Raw genomic sequence first — 19950 nt, forward strand, 5'->3', positions numbered from 1 at the left:
TCCCTCGGTTGGGTATTTTTCCATCTGGATCTGTCCTGGAGGCGCTGTGGTGAGCGATAGAGGGCGGCGGGTTGGGGACACTCGGGGTCCCTGAGCACGCTGACACCCTCCCTGCTGTGCCTCAGTTTCCCCCTGCGGGCTGCCCAGCCCTGGCCACTGGCTCTCCCCAGCTCACCTGGCGCACGGGGCTGATTGCAACGGTGCTCAACGCGGCCCAGTAGCCCACAGCTCCCCCCCACCCCCCAACCCAGTGCTGGGTGGCCCCCTCAGCTCACCAGCACGCCGTCCTGCTCGCAGCCTTTGCCGGTATGGATAAAGCACGGCGCAGCACGCCGTGGCATGGCACGGCCTGGCCTGGCCTCACCCTGCACAGCTCAGCACCCTGTGCGGCGCCGCGGCTGCTAGCTCGCCAGCCGGGGCAGGCACTGTGCAGCCGCGGTTTGTTCAGCACCACTCGCAGGACTGATGTCGGCCAGGGCCGCGACGGGCACTGCGCCCTCCAGTTCGGCCTGCTGCAGCCCTGTGCCCGTCCCCCGGTGGGGGTGGGGGTGCTGCTGCCGGCGAGCCCGGAGCTGACCCTCTGCCGAGTGCGTGCAGTGGACGGCGTCTCCTGGAAAATGCTGATGGTCCAGCTGCCCAGCACTGAGCACCCGAGTGGCCTCTGGGGCACCTCGGCCTGGCCCGGTTGGCAACGGCAGTAGGCACAGCCAGGGCTGCACGCCGGGTGGCGGGCGTTGAGCGGGGCTGCTCTGCCTCACCGCAGGCACGCAGCCCTTCGAGGCCATGCTGCTGAGCCCGCCGTCTGGCACGGAGACGGAGGCCGACGACTTCAGGAGCTCTGCCCGCTGGATCGGCCTGGGCAGCCCAGGATGGCACCGGGAGCTGGGGAGAATGCAGCGGGCATCCCTCACCTGTCCTGAGAGCCACCAGGTCCCCATCTGCTGCACCCCAGGGCAATGGGTGTCCCGGCCTCACTGCAAATGTAGTCACAAGCTGGCCACCTCTCCCTTTATTCTGGTTGGGCATGGAGGGTAGGTGCGTGCCACCACCAGGGCAGCGTGAGCAGGGACGTGCCACCTCAGGGCTGCCCTGGGTGCTGCAGGCAGCCCATCTGGCCATCCTTTGTCCAGCTCAGATCATCTTCATGACCTTGTGGATCCAGTCCACATAGAGTGAGATGCGGATGAAGATGGCAGGTTGGTCAGTCCGGGCGCACACGCGGGACGGGGTGATCACCCCCTCCAGGACCCAGCAGTCGTGTGTGAGGCAGGCCAGGGGCCCCCCATAATCTCCCTGTGGGAACAAGAGTGCAAAGTGCCTCCGGGCCACCCTGGCTGTGGCACCCACAGGCTCCCTGAGGTGGCCTGATGACCCTTTCCTGCTGGTCCCAGCCCAGCTCACCTCACAGGCCCCCACACCGGCACGCAGTGGGGCAGTGCACAGCTCGCTCTCCTTCACACGCCCGCGCAGTACCGCATTGCACTCTGCGTTGGACAGCACGGGCAGCTGGGCCACGTTGAGCACGGAGCCGTCCGCAGTGCCTGCGGAGAGGGCGAGCACGAGGCAGGGGGATGCCATGGGCAGAGGGATGTTGAGGCAAAGGGATGCCATGGGCAGGTGGAGGGGGAGGCCATGGGTGGGGGATGCCATGGGCAGGGGGCAGGGATCGAGGGCCGGGAGGGGGCTGAGGGCAGAGGGATGCTGTGGCAGGGGGATGCTGCAGACAGGGGGATACTATGGGCAGGGGGTGCTGTGGGCAGAGGGATGCTGTGGGCAGGGGGTGCTGTGGGTGGGTGGGGGGATTGCTGTAAGCAGGGGGGTGCCATGGGCAGGGGGTGCTGTGGGCTGGGGATGCTGGGGCAGCAGGATGCCGTGGGCAGGGGGTGCCGTGGGTGGGGGGATGCAGTGGGGGTGCTGTGGGCAGGGGGATGCTGTGGGCAAGGCGGTGCTGTGGGCGGGGGATACCGTGGACAGGGGGATGCCGTGGGGCGGGGTGTGTGCCATGGAGAGGTGCTGTGGGCGGAGGGATGCCGTGGGCAGGCGGATTCTGTGGGTGGGGGTGCCGTGGGCAGGGGTTGCCATGGGCGGGGGATGCTGTGGGCAAGTGGTGCCATGGGTGGGGAGATGCCGTTGGGGGGGGGGGGGTATGCCGTGGGCAGGGGATGCTGTTGGCAGGGTGCTGCTGTGGGCAGGAGGATGACATGGGCAGGGGGGTGACATGGGCAGGGGCTGCTGTGGGCAGGGGGGTGACATGGGCAGGGGGGTGACATGGGCAGGGGGTGCTGGGGGCAGGGAGATGCTGTGGGCAGGAGTATGCTGTGAGTGGGGGGGGGGGGGGTGTGACACGGGCAGGGGTTTGCTGTCGGCAGGGGGATGCCGTGGGCAGGGAGGTGCCGTGGGCAGGGGTGCCATGGGCAGGGGGATGCCATGGGCAGGGGGATGCTGTGGGCAAGCGGTGCTGTAGGTGAGGAGATGTTGTGGGTGGGGGGGGGTGCTGTGGGCAGGGGGTGCTGTGGGCGGGGGGGGGGGGATGCTGTGGGCAGGGGGGATGCCCAGGGCAGGGGTGTGCCATGGACAGGGGGTTGCCATGGGTGGGGGGTGCCATGGGTGGGGGGATGCTGTGGGCAGGGGGATGACATGGGGAGGGGGGTGCCGTGGGCGGGGGGTGCCTGGGCGGTGGGGAGGTCCCCACCGCAGGTACCTCGGGTTTCCCCCCAGCCGGCAATCTCGCAGACGGTCTGTGCGGGCACGACGTAGCGCTCCGGCGGCAGGCAGATCAGAGCCACCCGCCTGTTCAGCACGGCCGGCCTGCGCGCGGCAGCGGCAGCGGGAGCAGCGGCGGCGGTGGGGGCGACGCGCAGCTGCCCCGCGGCGCCCGGGACCGGCGGCCTCCGCCGCCCGCCTGCCCGCCCGCGCTGCCGCCGCCGCCCCGCTCACCTCGCCAGCTTCAGCAGCACCAGGTGCGAGTCGGAGGGGCCGCAGACGAGGCGGGCGACGGCGATGGCTTGTGTGTCAGGGTCCTCGGGGCCGGGGTCCTTGAAGAGAGTTCCCAGTTGGACCTCGTAGCCCGACAGGTCGGCGTCGCTGCAGGCGAAGGGACGTCACGAAGCCCGCCGGGCTCCTGCCGCCCCGCGCCGCACCCGGCCCTCGGGGACCCCCGCGGCGCGGCCTACCAGGAGGAGAAGCACTGCCGCGCGCTGATGACCCACTGCTCCTTCACCAGGGAGCCGCCGCAGAAGTGCACGCCGGCCCTGCGGGCGCCGAGGCACGGCGGCGTGAGCGGCGCCCGCTCGGGGCCCGGCTCGTCGCGCCGGGGGCGCCCCGCTCACCGGTTCCGGATGCTGACGGTCCAAGGCGAGTTGCCGGGCCGGCCGCCGATGATGCGGCCTTTGCGCTGCGGCCGCTCGTCCCGCCTGCCACACTGCTCAAACGCCACGGCGTCTGCGGGCCCGGGCGGCCGTGAGCAAGCCGCGAGCCGGGTGCTGCCCGCTGCACGGCGCCCGCCGCCCACCGCCCCCCTACCTGCGCTCTCCAGCACGGACGGCACCTTGTCCCCGTCTGCGGAGAGAAAGTGCGGGGTGGGCGCGGGGCGGCGGGGGGCCACCGGCGCCCGCCGGGGCGGCGCGGAGGGCTCACCGCAGGGCTTGACGGCGCAGTAGTCGAAGGGCGTGCGGGGGTCCATGGTGTAGCACCAGGGGCCGTGGCTGTCGTTGTCGGGGTTGCGGCAGTGGTTCTCCTCCAGGTGCGCCTCGGGGTGGCTGGCAGGCGAGATCCTGGCGGGCCGGCGGCCGGCGTCACGGCCCCTGCCCGCCGGTGGCTGCGCGTGCTCGGGGTGCCGGTGGGGTGGGGTGGGGCGGGGGGCGATGCTCACAGGGGCACGTGGGGCTTCTGCGCCGACCACCGCTGGCACGTGATCCCCTTGCGCGTCTTGCTGACGTGGCCACGGTAGAGCTCCCCACGGCCGTGGTAGCAGTCTGGGGGGGGAGGCAGGGGCGGCTCGTAGCTGGAGGCAGCCCCCCGAAGTGCCCCACTGCCACCCCCGGGACCCCCTCACCTTGGGCGCCCAGCTCGTCGGCGCAGCGCCGGATCTGGAAGCAGAAGGCCACGCGCAAGGCGGGCCGGGCGGTGAAGCACCACGGCGCCTCGGAGCCGTCGGGGTTGCGGCAGTAGTTCTCCTGCAGGTCCCTGGCGGTGGTGGGGGCACTGAGCGGGGCGCCCGCCCCGTGCCCGCCACCGCCTCCCTCTGCGGGGCAAAGCCACCCCGCCACCGCCAGCAGCAGGCCCTACTTGCACGGGTACTTCTCGGGCACGAAGTGGTGCTTGTGGGGCGTCTGGGCGTCCCAGCGCTGGCAGGGGATCCCTGACGCGGTGACATTCACCCGGCCCCGGTAGCCTTCGCCCTTCCCCTTGAAGCAGCCGGTGGTGACGTTGCCGGGCCGTGGACGCTTCTCTGCTTGCGTGGTTGGAGAGGGACAGAGCAGCGGGGCTCAGCGCCGGCGCCCAAGATGCCCGGCTCCGGCTGCCCCACGTCACCGTCGTGCAGTGTTTCGGGCCCAGCACAGGCAGGGATCGCGCGCCGGGGCGGTGATCGCCGCCTTACTGCAGACGCGGATCCGGCAAAACTCGCGCTCCCGCCCTGGGTCCGTGGTGTAGCACCAGGGCCGCTCAGAGCTGTCGGGGTTGCGGCAGAAGTTGTCGTCCAGGCCCTTGTCGGGGTACCTGGGTGCAAGCAGATGCTGGGGCCGGCAGCAGGCGGCGGTGCCGCCCTGGCTCGCAGCCCTGGCGCGGGGTGGCCGCGTGCTCGCCAGCGGCCGGCGCCCGTACTTATCCGGGTGGTAGGGGTGCTTGTGCGGGTGCTGCAGGTCCCAGCGCTGGCACTCTGTCCCGGACTCGGTGTGGTCCACGAAGCCCCGGTAATCCTCCCCATTGCAGGTGACGCAGACAGCTGCCAGGAGCGCCGGGTCTGAGGCGCCGGGCAGCGGCGGCCGGACCACAACACCGCGGTGGCACCAGCATGGGGCACTCACCGTCCTCGCACTTCTTGATGCCGCAGCTCTGGTGGCGGACGTTGGGGTCGACCGTGTAACACCACGGGCCCCGCTTGTCCCCGTCAGGGTTTCGGCAGTAATTCTCCTCCAGCCCGTTGCGTGGGGAGGGCAGGAACCTGCCGGCGAAGGGGCGGCGTCGGGGCGCTGCCGGCCGGCACGGACGCAGCCCGCGCCCCGGGCCGCCGCCGCTGGGACACCTGTGGTCGTGGGGCGTCGTGGCTTGCCAGCGCTGACAGGTGAGGCCCTCCTCCGTCACGGCCTGCGTGCCGCGGTAGCCAGTGCCCTCCGCCATGACGCAGTCCCGCAGGTAGGCTGGGCAGAGCCGGGCGCCGTGTCACGGCCGTGGCGGCGGGGGGCCGAGCCGGGCGGCCCCCCGCGCCGGCCTGCCGTGCCCCGCACCCGGCCCGCCATGCCAGCCCACCTTTCTTCTGGTAGAGGTCATAGTGGGTGTTTTTCCTCAGCTGGACGTGGAGCGAGTGCTGGGTCCAGGGCAGCAGCTGGCACAGCTGGCTCTGCCGGTCGTGGTGAAAGGCCCTGGGAGGCGCACGGGGAGGCTGGCGGGGCGCCACGCGGGCTCGGACACGTGCGGGCCCGTGTGCGTCGTGGGCCGGCCCGCCGAGCGGCTGCAGCCCCCCCCCGGCGCCCGTGCGTCCCGCTCACCGGCAGGTCGGGCTGGCGGCGCAGTGCTGGGCGCACCGCTCCACGGGGCCCCGCTCCGGCGGCGGCCGCGGCGTGGGACTCGCAGGCGCTGCCAGCAGCTCCACGGCTCGCAGGCGCTGGAAGTCGTTGAGGGGCGAGCGCTGGCCTAGGGAGCGCGGCAGGGAGCTCAGCGCCCCCGCCGCATGGAGCACAGCACCTCTGCCCCACGGAGCACAGGATCCCGGCCCCACGGCCCTCCCGCCTCCCCCGAGCACCGCAGCTGCTACGGGGCAGCGACAGGAAGGCTGGACAGGGTCCGGCACAGGCCTGGCCTGCCTGTCAGGCCCGTCTGGCCCCTCTGCGGCCCCACGGCTGCCGGACGCCTACCTGAGGCCAGGGCCCCGGCCAGGGCGAGCAGGAGCCCCAGCGCGGCCTGCATCGTCCCCAGCCTGGCCGCCGCGTCCCGTGGCCTGCGCAAGTCCAGTCACCCGGGGTGGGGGGTGGCACCACAGCAGGGTCAAGCCCTACTGCCGGCCCCCCTGGCAAATATTTGCCTCTGGGCCATGGGCCAAGAGAGGAGCTAGAGCAGGAGGGACTGGACGAGCGGAGGGAGCCCCAGGCGGCCTGGGGCCGCTGGGGGGGGTGCAGCTGGCTGGTGCGGCACCCACGAGGCCAATGAGGACGGAGACAACGGGCCGGGCCGGGCCGGGCAGGAGAGCAGGCGGTGGAAGGGCGAGTGTGGACCCCTTCCTTCCCCGGGAGGTGCCCGGTCCGGGGAGGGCGGTGGAGGTGGGCAGGGGCCGGGCCGGCAGGAGCGCTGGAGCTGGCGGGCGGCGCGGGGCGGGCTGGCGCGCGGGAACCCCGCAGCCCGGCGCCCCCGGGGCCGGCACGTGGCGGCGAGGGCCGCGGGGCGGGGCGCGGCGGCAGGGGGCGGGGCGCGGCGGCAGGGGGCGGGGCAGGCGAGGCACGGAGCGGGGCGCGGCGGCAGGTGCGGGGCGGGCGAGGCGGGCAGGGCGGAGCTGCGTGGGACGTCCTCGGGGCGGGGGTGGGGCGGGGCCCCGCGCGGCCAGGTGGGGCGGGGCGGGGGCGGGGCCGCCGCGGGAGGGGGCGGGCGGGCCGCGCGGGAGCCGGGCGCTGATTGGCCGCGGCGCGCTCGTGCCGCCGGGTTGCTAGGCGCCGCGCGCCGCCCCTCCCCCAGGTACGTGCCCGCGCGGGGTCGCGCTCGCTCCGCGCCCGTCCGCCCGCTCCGTACGTCGCGGCCGCTGGCGGCGAGAGCCCGGCGGGGAGCGGCCTGCGGGCCCGGCGGCGCCGCACCGGTGAGGGGCCGCGCGCGCGCGCGCAACGCGGACCTCTGCGCCGCGCCGGCGGCGCGGGCCGCGCTCCGCGCTCCGTGCGCGGGCCTCGCCTCCCGCGCGGCGGCGGCGGCGGCGCGGGGCTCCGGCAGCACCTGCCGCTGCCGCGCCGCCCTTGGTCGGGCGGGCGGGCCGGGGCCCGGAGCGGCGCGGCGGCCTGGGGCGGCGCGGCGGGCCTGGGCCTGCGGCTGGGGGTGCCCGTGGGGGCGGCCCGCGGCCGCCTCGGCCCCGGCGCGCTCGGCCGCGGCCTGGCGGGGGCGGGCGGGGCCGCCGGCGGGCCTCGCTGCGCGGCGGCGGGGGCCCTGCAGCGCCCCGCTGCTCGCCGCGCAAGGGAAGGGCCCGTGTGCTGCGCTGGGCGCGGGGGGGCCTGCACCAAAGCGGTGCCGGGAGGCGGGCGCCTCGGGGAGCCCGCTGGGGCGGGGGCCGGGCCCGGGGTGGGGCGGGGGGGCAGGCCGCGCCGTGCTGGCTCTGCTGGGGCCCCGCAGCTCGGTGCGGGTGGTGCTGGCGAGGGGAACAGCCCAGATGCGGCAGGTGGGTTGTTCGTGAATATCCCTTTTCTCTCTCTCTCTCCCCCCCCACCTTGGATTTTTTTGGGGGGGGAGGGGGCTTTTAGTGTATTTACTCAGACTGGATTGAGCATTTCTGGGGCTTGATTCTTATATTCAACAGTGCTCATCTTGGAAGAGGACGTGTGGAAATCTTTTTGAGTCTCCCTGCTTGGTGGGATTGATTTGGCTCGGTACGAGTGCAGGTGGATTTTTCAGGTAGTAGGTTGAACTCGGATTTTGTGTCCTGCTTGATTTGCACGCCTTGCAGTGCAAAGTTACACTGGCAAAACTACGATTCATGTTTTGTCTGTGTTTTGGGACGGGCAAATTTTGGTGCCAGCTTTGCAGAGTAGTCTGGACTCTGCCAGTTGACCTTGGGTCTCACTGTTTTGAGCCTGACTCACAGTAGAGGCTTTTTAGGGCATAACCGAGCCACAGTTAAACTTTTATTTTCAGTCAGATGACTGAATTTAAATAAATAGTTCTGTTGCTCAGGAAGGAACAAATGCGGGAGGGTCATTTTAGCCTTCTTGGCTCATCAGAAGTAACAGGCTTTAAAATGGCTCACCCTTAGTCTGTTTTTTTTTCTTTTTTTTTTTTTTTTGGTGTGAACCCCTCAGCTCGGCAAACTGAATTTAGCCAGTTCGTATGAAGCTGTTGTGAAACGAGGGTGCCACGGTTTGCAACCTCGTAGTAAACACTCTGTAAATACTGTTTGTTTACCGTGATCTTGGCTACTAGTGGCCCCTCGTGTCTGGAAGCTGAAGGTAGGAGGATTTGGGAGGCTGGTAACCGGACAGGTAGAATTTGATGGGGTTGGTAAGGTATTTCCTAAGCTCCTAGGGCTTTTGACTACTCAGACTTGAGAACCTGGCACTGACATAACTCACTCTCTAAAATGAGACTAAACCCATGTTTTTTGTGTGTAAAAAGATTAAGCATTCACCTATTTTTTTTCCTCTGCCTTTCCTGGCAGGAGCTTCTCTCCATTACCCACTGCTGTTATATGGTGGGACTGCTGGCATTTCTTGCCTTGGGAATACTGCTCCTAAGGAAAATTTTTATTTAAGTTGTACGTGGAATGCTGTCTCTTAAGATTTTTAGTTTCATGCGTTCCTTTTTGCCTCTGGAGTTCTCGGTTTAATAGTTTCTAATTTAGTGTAGGTTTCTTTGCACAGCCTCTGCTGCTATTCCAAGCATCCTGAACCACTTATTCATTCTTCCCAATGCTTGTCATTGCACTCTTCTGTCCTAAATATAGGGTAGTATGCCAATGGGAGAAGCTTGAGAGTAAACTGAAGTGCTGTGAACACCACTGTTTACTTGGAGAAATAATCAGCAAAACCTTGCTGATTCCAAGTCTCACTGTTTTCTTGCTACAGGATTTTGCACTTCTTTCTTTGGGAGCTGGCAAAAATTCTTGCATAACTAGGATTTTTTTTTTATGGGGTGTATTAGCTTAGAAATGCTTCTTTCTTTCAGCATTATCCAAACAAAGTAAATTCTAGTCAATTGTTAGTATTAGGCCTGATGAGTTGGAAAAAAGTTTTGGGGCTGATAGTTGTAAATCTCCTGCGTCTTTCTGAAGACCAATAGATTTTATATGGTATTTGTTAAGCACAGGCACTTTTCTGCTCTTAGAAATGCCTGATGCTCATGGTGAGGACAGGTGGGAAGTCCAGCCTGGTTTCCGCTTCTTTTACAGTCATTTCTCACTGTCCAATGTGCTGGACTTTGCTGTTCTGAAAAATGGATGTGGACGCTTGACAGGTACAGTGAAACCTCTAATTAGCTTGAACTCTAACATGCCAATTAGAATGGGCGTGGATCTGATTGTAGCTTCTCTGTAACTGCTGGTTGGCAGGAGTTCTTGTATGTCTTTTGCTGGCCAAGTTATACCTCGAAGGTGAGGGAATAAGGTTGGAGAGAACATTGCTTCCTGATTAGTATGAGTGGACAACTCAAGCCCAGCTTTATGGTTATGACCAGTGGTTTGGCTTTGTGAACAAATGTACTTGAGGGCTTTTGCCTTGAAGACTGGTTTGCCCATGCCGGTCTGAAGAGAGGAGAGTGGTGCAGTTGCAGCAGCTGGTTTCAGAGACAAATTTCCTGTTATCAACAGGGCACCTTTAGTGTCTGCAGTGCAGGTAGGAGATGTGGTGTTTTGTTTGTTTAGGAGAGAACAAGTAATGGTTTTGCCCTGACAGGACTGGTGTTGCTCAGCAGAGGGAATGATGTCTCGTTGCCTTTTCCGTGTCCCACGGGGAGATAACCAGAGAGATTATTCTAGACAGATAACTAGTGTGCTGTGCCAACCTGGGGATGGAGTACAGCTGAAAGTAGTAAAGCTGTCTGTCTCTTGTTTGATGATGACAGCTACCTTAGAGAAAGTTTCATTGCAGGGATGCTTTCAGACTGTTTGTGCCTTTCTTCCTATAATCTGAAGAGTAAATGCTAGTAGTGATTAATTTAAATAAGGAAAATGCAAACTCTGAATTCTCTTTGGGCAAATAGTGGTCATGTAAATGTGTCTAGAGTTCTTTGTGGTACCTGTAGACTGTCTACCTATTACTTCTGGTTTCTTGCTGAAACAGTTTGGGGAGAGCCTGTGCTTCCAGCTGCTACAGGCTGCAGACAGTCCTGGTTTGTGTAGATCTACAATGTATCAGGACTTCTCTACTTTCAAAGGCTTAATGTAGTTTTTCTCCTAGGCAGGTTGCTTTACTAGGCTGGTAGTGACACCATGTAGCTGCTGTTCCTTGAGCTCAGAGTACTTCAGTGCTGACCTGGGTGAAATACAAATAAACACACAGTTGGATTGACCTAGCGTATCAAAGATCTTGGTATGCTGAAAATGTTTGTTTTTAGGATGTTTGTGCAGTCTCAAGAGCTCTGTACCTTAAGCCCAATTTGCAGGGGACTGTGACCATGTTTAAGCTTGAAAAAATAAAAGATAAGCCCAAAGAATCTACGCTTTTAGGGCTTGTTCCATGAGATTGAGCAAGTTTCTAATAGGCTTTTAAAGTGCTGCTGGAAAAGAAGTTGTTATATTCACCTACCTGAATAAGCTGAGTAGACAAACTTTCTGGTCGAATATTTTTTCTCTCTGTCTCTTTTTGCATTTATCCCTTGGCTTAAACTGTCTCTTGTTTGGCTCTTCTGGAAGAAAATTTTCTCCTGCTAGTGGGAGAGATGGCTGTATTTTTTTGATGTTACCAGCTCAACCCTGTCGAAAAGATGTGGCCTGACTCCCATTGCCAGGCATGTCCACTTTCTTCTTTGCTTTGGTGCTTACTGAACCTATGGTCAGATTGCTTGCATACCCAACAGAAAGTTTCCTGGTTCTTTTGCTTGGTTTGTGAGTTGTTCTGCCTCGCACAGGAGTGTGATGAGAAGCAGATGGTGCAAGGTGAGTGATGGGAGTGCATGGGTTTATGGGTGTGGGGAAGAAACGGAGGCTTCCCTCGTTTGTCAGTAGTAGCCTACTCAGATGGGCTTCCTGTGTCTTGAAACTACAACCTGAATTAAAATTAAAGCTTCTTGCCTGATGATAGCTTCTGCCTGAGTTATTAGTTAGGGCAGAAATGACACAACATACCCTAGAAATGCACCCTGTTTTCCTGCACACTGTGTCCTGCTCAAGGTCACATCAGTCTTGCAGTCCTGGTTTCTGGAAGCTAGGCTTGATGCATGCTAGGAAATTTCTCAGTCTCTACCGATGGCAGTACCACAGCCTTGCAGCTCTTCCACATCCAGGATACCATCTCTGAGCACTGCATTGGGATTCAAGAGCAGGTGGGGGCTGTGCTATTGCAGTTCCTATTAGTGGTCCTTGCATGTGTCTAACTGCAGTGGGCTTACAACAGTTCCCCCCCCCAACTCTGCCAAAAATAAATTTTCCTAAGCTATGTTGCTGCAGGCCGTGCAAGCCCCAGGACTGATGCAATTTCAACTCGCCTAGGTGTGGTGCAGGGAGCAGTAGAGGGTGAAGTTGTGTAGGATGGCTCAGCTGATTTTGAAGAGGAGGGGTCCTAGTTCCACCTGTGTGGTTGTGGCCATGGCATTTGTCAGTCTTTTGCTGTGCTGATTTTTTTTTTCCCTTGGGTTAACTTCTTGCAAGTTAGCAACCTGAATCTTCTTACAGAAGGATCTAAAAAACATCAAAGCCCATGTGAGTGTAGAGGGGAAGCAAGGTGCTGCTTGGAGAAGGAGGGAGAGATGGGCATAGTCCTTGTGCTGGAAAGTTGGTAAGCTAGTTCACGATGAAGTACTGTGCAGTTGCTTGAGCCAGTCTCCTGGCTTGTTATAGAATCACAGAATGGTTGAAGTTGGAAGGACCTCTGGACATCATCTAGTCCAACACTCCTGCTCAAGCAAGGTCACCTAAAGCATGTTGCACAGGATTGTGTCTAGGCGAGTTTTGAATATCTCCAGAGAAAAGACTCTGCAACCTCTCTATTCCAGTGCTCTGTCACTCTCACAGTGAGGAAGTTTCTCCTTATATCCAGGTGGAACTTCCTGTGTTTCAGTTTGTGCCTGTTGCCTCTTGTCCTGTTGCTGGACATCACTGAAAGCAGTTGCTCTTAAATGGGCCATTCTTCTCTGCTTTCACTGTGCCCTCTTGCCATCTCCCACAAATCGGTTGTGGTGCTAAGCTGATGCATTGATGAATAGATCCAGCTGACTCGGCATAAAATTGTCAGTCCTTCCCCCCAACTCTTACTCTGCTGGCTTAGCAAACTGGTAAGGAGGGGAATCAGACCAGGCCCTTGGAGGTAGGGAGCTGTTATTGTCAGCAGCGCTATCTCACAGGATTGTGCTCATAGCTATAACGTATTTCTTCATCAGAGTTGAGCATCTCTGTGGTTTCACTGGCCAGCAGAGATCCTGTAGCCCTGTGGGGCTGGAAGGTGATTCTTTATGGGACTGAAGGTACACTGGCTCCAGCAGCTCTTCACATGCAGGGAAGGTGAAGCTTGGAAACAATGGTAGAACTTGTCCTGAACCCAAAGGTGAACAGCATTGCTTCTTTTCTTTTATTTATTATTATTTTTTATTTTTTTTAGGAAAAAACAGATTCCTAGTCTCGTATAGACATTTGAATGAAGATTTCCTCAGAGTTCTCCTTTTTCCTTCTTTCTTGTTCTGTGGTCTAGCTCCCACGCTTTAGGAGCCAGGATCCAAAATATTTCTGAAGTTGCCCATCTGACCCTCTTATGAATTGAGCCCTTTCCAGCAAATCTATCAGAACGTACAGACCACATGCAAATTCAGGGTCACTATTATGGCTAATGCATGTGGTCTGTACGTTCTGATAGATTTACTGAAAAGGACTCAATTCATAAGAGGGTCAGCTGGGCAACTTCAGAAATATTTTGGATCCTGGCTCCTCACAGCTATCCAACAAATTGGTTAGCTCTTTATGAAATACTTGATTTAAAAAAATACTTCTCTTTAAGGACCTGACAAGCAACATTCCTCCACTCCCTCCTTGGGGGTTGAAAAAGAGATTACAGAGGAAATTTCAGTTTACTCTCTAACATAATTGCAGGTCATGCTAGTGTTGACTGCACATAGGTTATGAATTCACACTGGGTCTTTTGGGCACTTTTTTTTTGAGCTGAATTGTACATTTATATTTCAGAAAGGTTTATCTTTTGTGATATGTTCCTTATGGGTGGGGATTGGCATTCAGTAATTTTGATGAGATTTTCCAGTAGCAGATAACTACTGGTCGCTTGATATCAGCCCTAAGGGTTAGGGGTTGGTTTTGGATGAACTTGAAAGTAAGAAAATGTTGAGCTACAGTTTGAACCAGCAGTTTTCCACCTGAGCAGAAATCATGCTGAATTAGGAGAGGTGACATTAAGCTGTCTTGTGCCATTGTTGCAATACAAGGATCATAACAGTGTCAGGGCTGTCTGAGCAGCCTTTCCCTTGCTATAGTGGTACTGCTTGATGCCTATCAAATAGGCTTTGGTCAGCCCCTAGGTGGGCTCTTTCACACTCTTAGGGAAATGCTCTTCTTCCCAAAGTTTTCATAAGTCCCCAGAAGGATTTTCTGCTGTACATGGCTTCTTTAGGGCTTTGTGGTTACAGGGAAGAGGGATCAAGGTGCCAGAAACGATCCCTGTCTCTAGTGCTCAATTGTTCAGAATTTCAGGATACTGTTCTGATACCTCTTTAATCAAAATGCAAATATTTGCTGAGTCTTTCCTATATGGTGTATGTGAGCCTCCTCTAAATTTATTCTCCTCCAGTGCCCTCTGAGGAACGGCTGCAAGAGCTGGGCCTCTTTAGCCTGGGTGAGAGAAGACTGAGGGGGGATCTTATCAATGTGTATAAGTACCTGAAGGGAGGGTGTCAAGGGGATGGGTCTAAACTCTTTTCAGTTGTCCCGTGTGACAGGACAAGAGGCAATGGGCAGAAACTGAACCACAGGAAGTTCCACCTGAACGTGAGGAGGAATTTCTTCACTGTGAGAGTGACACAGCACTGGAAGAGGTTGCCCAGAGAGGTTGTGGAGTCTCCTTCTCTGGAGACATTCAAGGCCTGCCTGGATGCAACCCTGTCTAACATGCTCCAGGTGATCCTGCTTGAGCAGTGGGGGTGGACTAGATGATCTCCAGAGGTACCTCAACCTTATTCTGTGATTCTGTTCTCCAGCCAAGAGGTTCCTCTTGCTAACTTGTTGCTCCTTGATGGTAGAGAGTTAGTATCCTTTTCAGCAATGGAGAATTCTGCCAGGCCTTCTCCAAATATTGCAGAAGTTGAACTAATGGTGCAGAAATGTAATGTGAGATTTTTTTTCTTGTTATCTTCGTTATTTATCAGGAAGGTCTTGTGCAGATGTCAGCTGCTAGGGGTGTATCAAGAGGCATTTTGAGCCAGGTGGCAGAAAAGCAATATAACTGTGCAGATAGCGAATGCTCTGGAGCGATGTCTTTTTTTTTTCTCCCCCCCCCCCCAAGAAAATGATCTTCCTTCCAAGATCTGCTTCTTCTAAGAGTAAGTACTTTGCTTTTTTCAAAGATAAGGGGTTCTTATTATAAGATAATCTTGCAATAAATTTACAGCTACAGAGATTGATGCTAGTTGGAAAACTGACATTGTGATGATTTTGACACTAGGTTTGTAATGATAAAAATATTCTAAGTTGAAATGATTTGGTCCCTATGCATGTCCGTCCCTTAGACTTTGCAGTCAGACCTTGAAATCTGTTGAGTGCCTGAGTTCTCTGTGCTATAGAAGTTACTTGATTCCCCTGTGAAAGAACAGGCTTGGTGTTTTCCCACCCTGAAGAAACTATTTCCAGTGGAATTTATGTAGTAGTGTCTGTGAGGCCTGCATTACAGGATAAAAGATTATTCTAAAATCTTCTCTCAATTAAACTGTAGAAACCCATCAGGAAGGTATGACAGTGTTCAGAAAACAAAACAGCTTCTCACTTGGGGGGAAGAAGTGGGAACCTCTGATACTTTTTGTTGTTCATGAAGTTGCTGTTCTCTTCTACAGAGAGTATAGAATTCAGGCAGCCAAGTCTCATTCTCTACAAATTGGGAGTTCTGCCTCTACAGAGACTGGTTAAAGACTGATTGCGTGTGAGGATGGGACTGCGCTGGTTCAAAGGGGCATTTTCCTAATGTCCTTTTCCTAAAATTCCCAAATTTCTTGCATATCCCTCTCCCAAAATCTTCAGCATCTTTTTCTTCTCTTGCATGCTATACATTAGTGCATGCTGTACATTAGCACGTGTTTTCTGACCTATTAAAAAGTACAATTTCAATACGGGCAACAACTGAGTTTAACAGACCAAACAACCTGTATCATTGGTTTCATTAGTTCTCACATTGAATTCATTTAAAGCTTCTGTCATGTAGAGTTTGTGAGCAGAATAACTGTTGTAGTGGGTATGTGAGAGCTCCTGCAAGTTTTGGAGAGTATATTCACAAAGCAGATCTTTGAGGAATTGTTGTGTGCAGAATAAAGCATTGGGAATAGCATAGTAAGCATTATTATTTTAGATGTGCATCTAGGTTGGATAAGGGATTTTTCAGGCTGGATTTTGATGGTGGTAGTAGTATGGAAGTCACTAGAAGTGACTTGGACCAACAGTATGTAATCTAATATAATGGTTTGTACCATAGTGCTGTGTATGTTTGCACAATATCAATTTGATACCCTCAGAGTGAACTGTTTAGCAAAAATGCCATATTTCATATACTCTGTGTGGGGAATGCAGTGCTTCAGATAAAACATGGGCTTCCACAAAGACTATGTTCCTTCATGTGCCAGCAGCCTTGTACTGGCAGATCTTTCAGGAAACACTTTACCACCTCTTTGAATAAAACTTTATTTGATTGTCAGATTTCAGTCTTTAGAGAGCTAAGAAGTTTGATCTTGTAAAAATAACCCTTGCTAAGGATAAATATGAATTCCCTTCAGAAACACACAGTGGAAACCAAAGCAACATGTAGCAGTGCTGCATGTAAACCCCCCACATACGTTTTTCTCACAAACAGCTTACTAACGAGGGTGACAGTCGGACTTTCATAGCCTTATAAAAACTTTGTAATCAAAGCTGACATGAAAAGAGATTACTTTGTTACTGGCAAAGGTGTAAAATTATATATTGTGAACTTAGAGCCTTTGAGAAGGCATCAGTATTCCAATAGGTTGTAATGGTGATAAGCTAGAATCACATACAATTTTTATCCTATCTACTTAACATGGAGGAGTGAAATACTTTGATTACTATGGCTAGTTCTGGCGTGAAAAGGCTTGCTTAAAAGCTTAGATCAAAGTTGCACAAACTCCTGGTGTCTACAAGCAGTAATCCAGACCTGTGGTGATGTTCAGTCATCACCTTCTACTCAAACCAGTATCCTGTCTCTAGTACCTCAAAGTTTCATGTCCCTTTCTTCTAGAAACGAGTCATAACCCTCCTCTTCCGTCTCTGTACCATGCTAATTCTGTGTGGCTGTATCAAAGCCCGCTTTTCTCTCAAAAGCACAATGTGAGAGCTGAACAGGCTTTCACAGTCCTCATCCCTGGAAACCACATAGCCACAGCTCTCCTCCACCTTCTTCCCCATGCTTGCCCTAACTGAGTTGGGAGAGGGTGCAGGGCTGTGGTAGGTTGGAGCCAGGACCTGCTGGGACAGGTAGGGCTGTACATGGCATGCTGGTGGCTTTTTGACTCTGGCTCCACGAACTGGATGCAGTTTCACCAGGTCAACCTCATCTGGTAATTGAGTCATAGAATTGGTAAGGTTAGACCCTTACCCAGGATACCATTGACCTTCCTGGCCACAAGGGCACATGGCTGGCTCATAGTTTGTCATTCACCAGCACTGCCAGGTCCTTCTCTGCAGAGCTGCTCTCTGGCAGCTCAGCCCCCAGCTTGTACTGGTGCCTGGGGTTATTTCTCCCTAGATGCAGGACTCTGCACTTGCCCTTGTTGAACCTCAGGAGGTTCCTCTCCACCCAGGTCTCCAGCCTGTCCAAGTCTCTGTGAATGGCAGCAGAGCCCTCAGGTGTATCAGCCACTCCTCCCATCTTGGTATCATCAGCAAACTTGCTGAGGAGGCACTTCTTCATCCAGGTCACTGATGAATAATTTGAACAGGATGGGACCCAGTCCTGAGCCCTGGGGGACACCACTAGCCACAGGCCTCCAACTGGACACTGCACCACTGACAACGACCCTCTGAGCTCTGCCATTCAGCCAGTTCTCAAGCCACCTCACTGTCCACTTGTCTAACCTACGCTTCTTGAGCTTCTCTAGGAGGATGTTCTGGGAGACAGTCTCAAAAGCTTTGCTGTAGTCAAGGTACACAATGCCCACTGGTCTCCCCTCATCTACGCAGCCAGTCATTCCATCATAGAGGGCTATCAGATTGGTTAAGCAGGATTTCCCCTTGGTGAATCCATGCTGCCTACTCCTGATAACCTTCTTTTCCTCTGTATCTCTGGAGATGACATCCAGAATGAGGTGTTCCATCACCTTTCCAGGGATGGAGGTGAGGCTGACTGGCCTAGAGTTGCCTGGGTCCTCCTTCTTGCCCTTTTTGAAGATAGTGACATTGGCTTTTTCCAGTCCTCAGACACCTCTCCAGTTCTCCGTGAGTTTTCAAAGATGATGGAGAGTGGCCTGGCAACAACATCCACCAGCTCCCTCAGTACCCATGGGTGCATTCCATCCAGGCCCATGGATTTGTGGATGTCTAGCCTGCCCAGAAGATCTCTAATCCTATCCTCCTCAACCAAAGGAAAGTCTTACTTTCTCCAGACTTTCTCCCTTACATCCAGGCTCTGGGATTCTTGAGGGAAGGCTGAAGCAAAGGCGGCATTCAGTAATTCTGCCTTCTCTGTAGCCTTTGTCACCAGGGCCCCTGCGCCATTCAGTAGCGGGTCCACATTTTCCCCAGTCCTCCTCTTGCTACTGATGTATTTGAAGAAGCCCTTCCTGTTGTCCTTAACATCCCTTGCCAGACTTAATTCCAAATGGGCTGTAGCCTTCCTCCTCGCATCTCCCTGGCCTGCACCTCCCAGAGGAGAGGGGTTGTAATACTGGCCAGCGGTCACAGGAAGATGCTGTTTCCTGCAGACCTCCGTGCTGCAGCCTGGTGCTGTGTTCTTTGCCCTTGCATGACCTAGCTCAGCATCTCCCAGTCTTTTTCTTTTCCCTGAATTGCAGGCTGCTGAAGCTTCCCCTGGAGGGACATAACTTTGTATAGCAAACTTAATCCTGCTGGCTTCAGGTAATCCTTTTTTTCACCTTTCATGGATTTCTTGTGCAGTCTGACATGCTGGTTGAAAACCACTGACTGGATATGATTTTTCAGGAGATCACTTGATGTGGCTTCTCCCCTGTTTGGTAAAGAAAAGCAAAGAACAGAGGAACAGAGCAGGTAGTGAAATCTAGGATCAGTTTGCTGAAGTTAAGCTAAAATCATGATACTGCCAAAAGGGGAAGTTCTGCGCTCTCTCCCTTTCTGCTCTTTGCCACGTAAACCTTTGTTTTTTGTGGTTAGTGGGTCAGCTCAGATCCAGCTGGAAAAGCAGTCTACCACCTACATAGAGGAGATCACAGAAAGCAAGGTTAGGCGCAAAGCTCGCTCTTGCGAGTGTCAGGAGGTCTGAGTGGTAACACTACACTCTTCTTGACCAGCACACTATGTGGCTTGGTCACCCCAGCTGAGCACCTAAGGGAAAAGTCCTATTTTCTGGCTGTATATGGGAATTCAAACTAGCTACATTAAGCCCGTATAGAAGTGTTTATGGGTAGGATTCTTCAGAAACAACTAATTTAGAGCATGAATCTTGTTAGTGAGATTTGCACTTCTGACTGCAAATACTACCTGTTCGGACCTATACTTCAGCTGTGCCAACCGGAGATCAGCTGAAGCAGTGAGGAGGCTGAGCATGTGGCTAGGCGTTTCGTTCACAGTGGATGAAGGCAAGCCTCAGTATTAATACAAGCAGATTGCTCAGCTCTGCAGTCTGAACTGAGCCAGGAACACGCACCGTTTTCCTTTCCTAGCACGTCGGCTTGTGCGCCGATTCAAAGCTGACCCTCGGCACGTATATAGAAGCTTGTGAGCGTATTGCTCTCAGCTTCAAATTAACGGGGTACAAAAGCTGCCTAGTTCCCTGCTGGGGGTGCTACAAAGACTTTGCTTTGGGAAACCTGGTGATGGAAACCTCCCTTAAAAGAGGTGATGTTGAGATCAGCTGGAATAATTAAAATGGCCACTGTGCTCCTGCCTGGGCCTTGTGGTAGCTGCCGGCTGAGCTGATTTCCAGAGTACTTTTAAAGGCAGGCAGTTGTCCTGTTTACCTCAGTTACCCATCCTCTCTGGAAAGGGATTATCTGTATGAGCAGAGCTGGGAAGTTACTTTTCTTCTTTCCTTAGGCTTTGCTGGGGGGGAGTATAGATTTGAACTCTTCTGGGTAGAACTGGTTAATGCTCCTTCTGGAGCAGCAGTAACGCCAACCACTACTACTCGTGCTCTCAGCGGTGATCCTGAAAGGAGGCATAGCCCTTTAGAGAAAAAAAAAAAGTGTTCTAGCTGTCACTAAAGCTTCTGAGCAGACTGTGTATTGCTTCAGGTTTTTATCTTGGACTGATCTTCTGGACTGTGCGCTGCCCAAACAAGTTCACGATGCGGAGACCGTTCTTGCAAGGAAGAGATCTTGCAGGCAGCGTCTCGTTCCATTTGCTGTTGGCAGGCTTTAGAGCAGTTCCTTGCATAGAAAAGTCACATGAGAAAAGCATTTAATGTATTTTTAGATGTCTTTTAAAGTGGCTTAGTGGCTGAAAAGAAACCTGTGTCAGGTCACTTGTCTGCTTGCTGCAGT

The 19950-nt window shown here is 55.9% G+C and overlaps 2 protein-coding genes across 7 annotated transcripts in view; one reads left to right on the plus strand and one right to left on the minus strand.

Moving 5' to 3' along the window:
- Positions 1–1131: 1131 nt before the first annotated feature.
- MST1 (macrophage stimulating 1) lies at positions 1132–6126 on the minus strand. Its single transcript, XM_062585601.1, has 18 exons — positions 6075–6126; positions 5709–5853; positions 5470–5582; positions 5246–5360; positions 5028–5164; positions 4825–4945; positions 4601–4719; positions 4288–4453; positions 4055–4185; positions 3872–3974; positions 3637–3773; positions 3523–3558; positions 3330–3441; positions 3174–3251; positions 2938–3084; positions 2702–2808; positions 1402–1541; positions 1132–1293 (listed from the first exon to the last, which is right to left on the minus strand). Exons 1-18 carry the CDS (start codon positions 6124–6126, stop codon positions 1132–1134), a joined length of 2121 nt encoding a protein of 706 aa, XP_062441585.1.
- An 801-nt stretch (positions 6127–6927) lies between these two features.
- The window catches only part of DAG1 (dystroglycan 1), a 63402-nt gene continuing 50379 nt past the window's right edge, over positions 6928–19950 (plus strand). For 4 of the 6 annotated variants that reach the window (XR_009959674.1, XM_062585593.1, XM_062585600.1 and 1 more), the window contains exon 1: positions 6928–7003. The gene's annotated coding sequence lies outside the window, so the exon portion shown is untranslated. Of the gene's footprint in view, positions 7004–7546; positions 7571–8280; positions 8355–19950 lie in introns of those variants that run through there. The other 2 variants (XM_062585594.1, XM_062585596.1) reach the window with 2 other exon arrangements.

This window comes from Rhea pennata, chromosome 12 (assembly GCF_028389875.1).
Source record: "Rhea pennata isolate bPtePen1 chromosome 12, bPtePen1.pri, whole genome shotgun sequence".
Classification (NCBI taxonomy): Eukaryota; Metazoa; Chordata; class Aves; order Rheiformes; family Rheidae; genus Rhea; species Rhea pennata.

Coding starts and splice junctions, on each gene's coding strand:
- MST1 (XM_062585601.1), bottom strand. CDS start 6,126: ATGCAGGCCGCGCTGGGGCTCCTGCTCGCCCTGGCCGGGGCCCTGGCC. Junction 5,854..6,074: donor GGCCGGGGCCCTGGCCTCAG/GTAGGCGTCCGG, acceptor CGCGCTCCCTAG/GCCAGCGCTCGCCCCTCAAC. Junction 3,442..3,522: donor GTCCGTGCTGGAGAGCGCAG/GTAGGGGGGCGG, acceptor CCGGGCCCGCAG/ACGCCGTGGCGTTTGAGCAG.